Genomic DNA, 9103 nt, shown 5'->3' with positions numbered 1-9103 from the left:
TTTATTTTTTTGCGACAGTTATTTAAACTGTCAAGTGCCCAAACTAAAACTTTAAATTATCTGTGTGGCCGTGCTACAAACTGCTGTTGCCCAAGAACATTGTCAAAATGCATGTGTCATGGATGTGCATCAGCATGTGTTTTTGTGTATATAACAGAGCACAACAATTTAACATGAGATGCTTAACTGTGATCTTAGATACAACACTGTGATAAAACAAATAAACCGCAGCTTCTGTTTTCTTTAGCAGCACTGCATTACAATGTTTCTGAGGTACAGTATAGTACAAACTTTGCTTTAATTTACATTAACAAACCTTTTTAGAACACTCTCACTTGCTGAACTAATGAGCAAATACAAAAAGTAAGTGTAAAAAACAATGGCCTACTAGCAGACTTATATTAGTAGCTTTCTATGCAAAGAGCTAACTTTTGGAGAAAATCTTAAAGCATCCATCCCAAGAAAGATTTTCTGAAATACTTTAAATGTGTTTCTCACCTTTGAGGGATATCTTAAGTTCAGGTATGAATTGAAGCCCATGAGCAGAAGGCATGCATTTGTGAGATTCTTACATTCCAACAGCACCTCAGTTCCCTCAATGACGATGACATCAGCTATGTTGGCATCTTCCTCTCCTGCCATGCTGCCCAGTACAATGATCTTCACTACAAGATTGGTGAAGCTATTTAATCATGCCTCTGCTGAAATCCTGTCAAATACACAAATAAGTGCAAAGTGGTTACAATAATGTACAGTAAGTTGCATGTTCTCTTTCATTTTATGTGATAAGTGCCCCACACAGATTTTGGTCTCACCATCATTTAATCTGTCATTACATGAAGAAAGAGGGAAAAATTAAGACAGACTAAATTCAGAAGAATTGTGTCTACAAGACACTTAAAAAACTACCTGCAAAGCTACAGTAGTGTAAAAAGTACTTGTGTAAAAATTCTGTAAAGTGGGGATGCCTTTAAAATGCTTTCATAAATTGATTTTAATTTAACTTCTATTGACCTAGTTTGGCCTACTTATTGGCCTATGTATGTGTATTGGCCAGGTAGCTTTGCATTTTTAAAGTATTTTGCAGACATTGCCACAGTTTTTCTTGATTTAGGCTGTCTCAGTTGTATCTCTTTCTTAATGTTATAAAAGACAGACTAAATGATGTTGAAACCAGATCTTCTGTGCAGCACCAACTGTTGTCAGACTTCCTGTGCATACAAAAATCTCACTGGATTATTACAAATAATGGCGATATGAATGTTTAGGAATGTAAACCGATATTTCATACACTCCAAAAAAAATGGTGCTATAGCACTAAAAGCGGTTCTTGGCTCGTAATCATCGGGGAACCACTTTTGGTGCTATGTAGCACCATATCTTTAAAGGAGCTGTACAGCACCTTTGTCAAATGGTGCAATGTAGAACCCATAAGAGGAGTCATATTGCATTTTATTTATTCAACAAAAATGGTGGCTCGTTAAGAACCTTTAAAGGGGCTTAACAGGTTCTTTGTACGGCAGTGGTGCTATACAGCACCTTAACTACCCCAAAGAACCGCTGAAGAATCATACAGGGGCTTAACAGGTTCTGTATATGGTAGCGGTGCAATATAGCACCTCAGTCATCCCAAAGAACTGGTGAAGAACCACTGAAGCACTAAGATTTGGTGATATACAGCACTTAAAGTGGTTCCCCTATGATTACGAGCCAAAGAACCACTTTTAGTACAATATAGCACCATTTCTTTTAGAGTGTACTGACAAACTACAGCACAAAGATATAATAAGTAAAAAAAAACATTTTTTGGGAATGAAAACACTAATGTGCCTTAGACTTTTGCAGTACTGTACATATATGAAGTCATAACAAAAAAATTTAATTGATCTATTAACCCTCTGGGGTCTAAGGTGTTTTTTGGGTTCCTTGAGATGTTTTGACATGCCCTGACATTTGTGCTTTTATCAGCTTCATTATTATTTGATTTTATCATGCTTATAAACATATTAATGGCAAAGGTGTAATTACACTCTATTTAGCAAAAACAGGGCTATCATAATATGTGAGCAATTTGTATGTACATGTTTGTATTTTTGAGAGAATAATGTTTATGCATGATTATTGAAAAAACTAAAAATTAAAGTTTCTGAAATAAGGCCACAAAACATACTAAATATCTGTCCACAAGACTTTTGACTAATGGGTGTTGTCGCCTAGAGTTTTTTTTTATTCAAAATGATATGAAAATCATCCTGCCTTATCATTCACATAAAACAATACATTGATTTAAATTTTGTAAGACACTTTTTGTTTGTAAAGGCAATATGCATGGGGGCGTGCATGATCATGAATAATGCTGTGGTTCACTCCTGAGAAGACAATGACCCACATAATGAGCTGCATAATGAGCCTTTCATTCCAGATAGAATGCAAGGACAAAAAATTAATTAATTAAATAAAAAAATATTATATATATTCTACAGATTTGGTTCAAAGTTAGAGTTGGAAACATCTTGAAAAATGTGTCTTTTCCCACAAATTCTGTATGCCTGCAAATTGTATAATATCCAATTTCTAGTAATTATGCAGTTAATTCTCATACTGTATTTTCAGAAAGTTTTGGAATGTGTATCCTCTCCCCAAATTTGTCTCTAATAATACACAATAAATATAATTTAATGAGAATTTGCTTTAGTTGGTCTCTTGTCCCTGGACTTCTTACCATTCATTTGGTAACAGTGTAACAGTGAGTTTAAAAAGCACATTTGTTGTGGCAAGAAAAAGTCAAGAGGAAGTTGATCTGGTGTTTTTGGCTTTTGTGATGATGTCACAATCATCCTGGACATGTCTGATTTTCAGATCTTTCCTGTATATATTCTTTGAATCTATGGGTATTACATATTTAGCATATATCTGTAAATCTACAACATGAAATCAATATTTCTGTAATCAGGTCTTCTGAAGAATATTGTAATCATATAGTGCATTAAAACATTTTTAACTCCTGCTTGACTTAGACACACACAGACATCAACAATCATCATATGAATCTCAACAATGGTGACAATCAAAAGTTTCATGTCGCAATGCATGCTGGATTCCAGGATAGCAGTGTTGTGCCTGAACGCGTTCAATGAACGATAGTTCATGAACTCGTTCATATTTTGGGCGAACGTGAACTGAACGTACTGTATTACTGCCTGATGAACGTTACTGTGAACTCGTTCATTTTGGTGTCTGTGAATGCACGCTCGCTCAGTTTAACTTCGTTCAATAGGGTGCCAGATTTCTATAGAGCCTTCCAGGTGAAAAAACGGCTAAAACACACGTAAACAGGCCTTAATATGTAGCGAAAAAAACACCCAATCTGGCAACACCAGCCACCAGTGTCGTCGCGCATGCGTCATCAAAACAAAATGCAGCATGAGCTCGACAAAGCATCGAGGAGGCGTCGTATGTTCATTTAAACGAGTTTTATGACAAGGTCGGTGAGGATGGGAGAAATCTTACATTTCTGTGCAAACTTTGCCTGTCGATAAAATAATTGGTGTCTGTGGTTGTATATGGGCTGTGGCAATAATAATAATAATAATAAAGAAGCTCGCAGCAACATATGAAAAAAAATATCTATGAACTAGTGCATTTTTTAAAGTATGAACTATGAACTGAACTAGTTCATTTTAAAATTTGTGAACTGAACTTTAAACTAGTTCATGTAGAAAATGAACTTTCCCAACACTGCAGGATAGTATAAAACTCCCATGTGCTAAATTGTGATATCTCTGTGTTTCTACAAGACAGTGTAGCTCTGGTTTTTTGGTTTATACATGATGTGTTAAAAAAATTAGTCATTGTAATTAATTGCTGTGGTTTCACAGTGGTGCTAATGTAACTCTTTTGGTTGAGGATTAAACTCTGAATGATTGAGAATAAATTCCTTAGTGAATGATCTGGCAATATGATGATTTCGTCATCATAATCATTCTAACCGCAATCATTCATAAACTGTGTGTGTGCACAAGTGTGACTTGCAAAAACACAGCTCAAGCAGAAAAAGAAAAACTCATGTCATAGCATCAGCATACCAACTAAAGCAAACACTGATCTCTATAATGGTAACTTCAAACCAAACATTTTCAATTAAACATCTCAATAGCAACTTCTGTAGATGTATGACAGAAATAAAGTCATACTGGTTAATAATAAGTTTAATAATGTGTAATTGCTGGAAGTCAGTTGTAGTTCTTGTGTTTCTCTATTTTCTGTTCTTGTTGTTCCTTTCCTTCTGTGATTCTGCTTGTTAACAGCAGGTGTTCATCACTAATGCTCAGCAATCACTTACATATTCCCTTAATTATATCACAGCAACACTGTCAATGTTACTTTTTACTCTTTGTAGTGTGGATTTTCCTGTGGGGTTGAAAGGGTTAAAGGAGCTGTATGTAAGATTGTGGCCAAAACTGGTACTGCAATCACGTTCAAATTACTGTAGAGCGGTGTATCCCCTCCCCCTCCTCCCTGACTCGAGGTTGCCAGATAGGCTGCAGGATCCAGCAGGAACGTGACGAGCTGCAGCTGTGGTAACTAGAGCAGAGCTGGCAACCCGGATGCCGCAACACTACTGACTTTGTGATTGGTAGATAGGTGGAGGGAGGAGCATCAGACCAAAACACAACATGACAACATCAACATCAGTTGAGGGCTGCAACTTCACTTTTTAAAGGACAATATCCTGGCCGGACTACTGTTGTCAGTGATATAAGTATTTGAAATGAACATGATTTCTTAATGTCTAGTGACATATCAGGGCCATTTTATTATTAATTGAAATAAATTTCTTACATACAGCTCCTTTAACAGTGTAAGATAAAAAGAGACACCCACAAAATGTATTTTATCAGCAATAAACTGTAAGTTATAAAACAGGTTTATACTGGCAACACTGTTGCCAGTAGTTTACTGTAAAATCTTTTTGGGTCACCATTGTGCTGAAGAGTAGAGCCTGTGCTTCAGTCCAGGAGAAGCATTGATGACACGCTACATGTTGCTTTATTTAAAAGGCAGTGACTGTGTAGTTGCTGGTCCAGTGGAAATCTCTTCATTTACAAAAGTTTTTTTGTGGCTTCAAAATGAAATAAGTTCACAATAATACTTTGCTCACGTTATTAATGCATTATAAATTTTAGTTAATACATTTAATGACAGTTGGTCAATTTAAGGCAGTCGGTTTCTGCAAGTGAAATTAGTTAACTCGAGTTTTAGTGCATTTTTACAGTAACAGACTGTAGATTACAGTAAAGAACTGTACAATTAACAGTAAATTACTGGCAACAGTGTTGCCAGTATTTTACTGTAAAAAAAACCCTGGTACGGTCTAACAGTGTTGAATATTGGAACAAACACTATAATAACATCTTAGTTGATCATTCAATATACGTACTTTATTTTTGACAAAACATCCCATATTATTTAACATATGAGCAGAAATTGGCGAACAAAAGCTTATTTGATGTGGCAGTAGTCTTTAATAAAGTAAAAACTTTATAATCTATCCAAAACTAATCAACGAAATCTTGTCTAAATATTCATATTTCGTCTGTAACATATCGCTTAAAAAAAAAAAAAATTAGCATATAAATGTTAATTTGCTCCTTAATACGTTGCTTATACAAAGAGATTTTATTTCAACATATTTCAGTCAATTTTTACTCATCTCAGTATAGCAATATAGTTTGGTAAAAGCTAAACTAGTAGATGTGTTCATGTAAAAATAACATGTTTACTAATGTAAGTGCCAGTGTGAATGAACGACACAGATGTGCGCTGTTGTTTACTACAGATTCATATTTAACCCTTTGACGCGTACGATCACACCGGTGTGATCAGAACGGACAGTGCATCACGTGATCAACTGCTAAATTCAAACGTGCTTTCGCGCGTTGGCTGGCACTGAGCCAGAGACCGACGCACTCAGTGCTGTCATATATCACAACTATTGAGTATTTTAAACCACATAATGTTTATTTTAGGTTTCAGACATTTAAAAACACATAAGTACTAGCAAAACAGTGATTTTGAATTAGTAAAATAGACACTGATGTCTATGGAAACGGCAACAATAATCATTTCCATTGTAATAAGACAAAACGTTTTATTCATATCAGATACACATTGTGTAAGTAGCTTTACATTTTACCCTATTCTTCTCCTAGTTCACCGGCCACTTACTTTCATGTATTTCGTGAGAAACAACAGGTCCGATTCTCTGAACTGTGAAACAAACTAACATGGCGCCGCCCATCGTGCATACAGCTCAACTAACGCGATCGTTATAAATATGTTTAAACAACAAAACACATCCACTTGCACATATTTGACAATCGGAATATCAGTGTTTCATGCTATAGCTAATACATTTGTGAATATTTTGAATAGAAAAGGAAAAAAGACATAAAAGCAGATCATCACTCATTCAGCTCTGTGTTGTGATTGCGCTGTGTCACGTGACAAGAAATGACGCGTCACCATGGAAACATTAAAGTGACAGGTTCTAAATAACGGTCGCCTTGAAAAACTCACGCTGGGGGGTCAGTTAGAATATTTTAAACTTACGTGTGAAAGGGTTAAACAGTCTTTTTGCGGACACTAACGCTTGCTCTCCGTGTTCACATTAACAGATAATGAGCTGCGAGAAAGATAATGAGACCGACTGACATCTCTCTCTTTTCATACATATTACATGAACAGAGAATATTTGTTTTTTATATCAATTACTTCATTTAAAAGAAGAGAATTCAAGCTATATAAAGACATATCTCTCATGCCTGTGTGACTGAGTATTCGCTGAGTTACAGTTCATTTTCGGACGCGTTTCAGAATGGTACGGAGCCCCCCTAGTCCCACTTTGTCAAAAAAAATTATTATAACTATCTCGTGGCCTCAAGATAAGTAACTCGTGGCCTCAAGATAGTATCTCGTGGCCTCAAGATAGTAACTCGTGGCCTCAAGATACTATCTCGTGGCCTCAAGATAGTATCTCGTGGCCTCAAGATACTATCTCGTGGCCTCAAGATAGTATCTCGTGGCCTCAAGATAGTATCTCGTGGCCTCAAGATAGAGATACTATCTTGAGGCCACGAGATACTATCTTGAGGCCACGAGTTACTATCTTGAGGCCACGAGATACTATCTTGAGGCCACGAGTTACTTATCTTGAGGCCACGAGATAGTTATAATACATTTTTTTGACAAAGTGGGACTAGGGGGGTTCCGTAGAATGGTCTTCACTGACAGAGAGAAGGCAGAACTCGTATCATGTTTATTTTTCTTTATTTAACGAAAAGCACAACACTTTGTTTTTATTGTGAGTATACACAAAAAAATAGACACGTATCAGGATCGAATGATGTACAACACTTATATGTAAGATCAAAATCAACAGAGTATTTTGAGTCTCTATTGTACTGATAAGAAAAAAAGCGAGTTGGTATCGCCAGCGCTACCGGGTTAAGGTACCTGGTAGGCTTCAATGAGCTCCTGAGATGATTCTCCCAGGTAGGAAAGCCGGCAGCGAATCACAGCATCTCGCTTATCTTCAACTTGCTGTTAAAAACAAAATTTTGTAAATTGCAGTGAACATTAACAGTGAACACTTCCATCTACGTACAACTGCATATCTATAAAGTCAGGAAGCAGCAGGATATCAGATGTGTAATAGATACATTTACCTGGCAGCGTGAATCAAGCACACTTCTAAGGTTTAGGCCTGCATCCCCACCGTTCATTTTAAAGAAATCCAGGAGTTTTGGAGAGTAGAGGTCCAGTTTTTGCAGAAAGGTTGGCTCCAGTTGAATTTTGGTTATCCTTCTGAACTCATTCTTGATCTAAGACAAAGAAAATAAAATGTAACATTTAATATGCACACAGACACACACACATCATGCTATACTAATGAAATTAAAATATTTAATTGTTTTTAATGTATGAAATAGTTACAAAAGTTATAAGTACTTGCATACTACCATAAAGCCAGCAAAAGAAGAACTAAGGTTTACCTCAGATTCACAAAAAAGAGCTGGCCATCTCTCCATGAAATCTTTGACAGCAGGACAGTGATTAATGATTTCTAATCTTTGAAAGGAGAAAATCTTCTCCATTATCTCACCAATTACCATTTTGTTGTTTTTCTTCTGAATTTCTTTAAGAAGATCAACTCTTTCCTTCTCTAAAGTTTTCTCGGTTTCCCCAAATGGAAATGGCGGCAAGTAGTTTACTTCAGCCTTCCTGGGTATTTTCATGCCTTTGAGGCAAGACGTTTCAATTGTCTTCTTTCTTTTCAAAGAGTTGACCTCCAGCTCTGGACAGGAAAGCTGACTGTCTCTTAATTTTGCTCGATAATTGCCCATCTTATATTTAATCCTCTGTTGCCATCCATACTGTCCATTAAAGGACCCTGGCTCTTTGAGGCATGGGTACTTTTCAATCAACATCTCTACTACGTTCATAATCTGGACCCCTGTTGGATATGCAGTGTAACAAAATATTGTCTCTGCTAGTGTCTCAAGGACACTTCTCGTTACTCTTAGATAGCTCAAGAGGGTGCCACCCTTTTGGTAGGCTTTGTTTCCTTCTGAAAGTAAGAGCTCTGTATCGAATGAGAAAGTTGGTATTTTAAAATTTGCTGGCCATTCTTGAGAACGGCATGATGTGGAACTCTCAGACAGAGATAGCAGAACAGTGTCTTGAGAACTGCTGGATCTGGAGTCTAATGGAAGGAAGGATGTCTCCCTTTCAGAAGGACATAGCACAACGGTGTCCTGAGAACTGCATGACATGGTGTCAGACTCATTTCATAGGATTGGTTCTTCCACAGTACTCAGATTCAGGGTGACAGGTTCAGTTTGTACCACTTTTAAAGTATATTTATCCTCTACATCATTTATTGAGCTCAAGGTGAAAAACTGGCCCCCAAAATCTATGTCTTCATACATTAAAGTAAAGCAGTCTGGAATGTTAAATGTTTCTTTGATTACACGTTTAAGGCCCTGAAGAGTACTGGCGATGCCTGAGGGCAGAACCAATTTGTGAATGACATTCTCTTCAA

General features: G+C 36.6%; 1 protein-coding gene across 1 annotated transcript; it reads right to left on the bottom strand.

Annotated features, from left to right (window-relative positions):
• Positions 1–7506: 7506 nt before the first annotated feature.
• LOC130095593 (uncharacterized) lies at positions 7507–8742 on the bottom strand. Its single transcript, XM_056262349.1, has 3 exons — positions 8055–8742; positions 7728–7883; positions 7507–7602 (listed from the first exon to the last, which is right to left on the bottom strand). The coding sequence occupies exons 1-3, from the start codon at positions 8502–8504 to the stop codon at positions 7507–7509; spliced, it is 702 nt and encodes a 233-aa protein (XP_056118324.1). The 5' UTR covers positions 8505–8742.
• Between the last annotated feature and the right edge of the window lie 361 nt (positions 8743–9103).

The sequence above is a fragment of the Rhinichthys klamathensis genome, unplaced genomic scaffold, assembly GCF_029890125.1.
Source record: "Rhinichthys klamathensis goyatoka isolate OS25496 unplaced genomic scaffold, OSU_Roscu_1.1 h1tg000011l_1, whole genome shotgun sequence".
NCBI classification, from domain to species: domain Eukaryota; kingdom Metazoa; phylum Chordata; class Actinopteri; order Cypriniformes; family Leuciscidae; genus Rhinichthys; species Rhinichthys klamathensis.
Note: the sequence above shows the minus strand (reverse complement) of the source record. Positions and strands in the feature narration are given on the sequence as shown.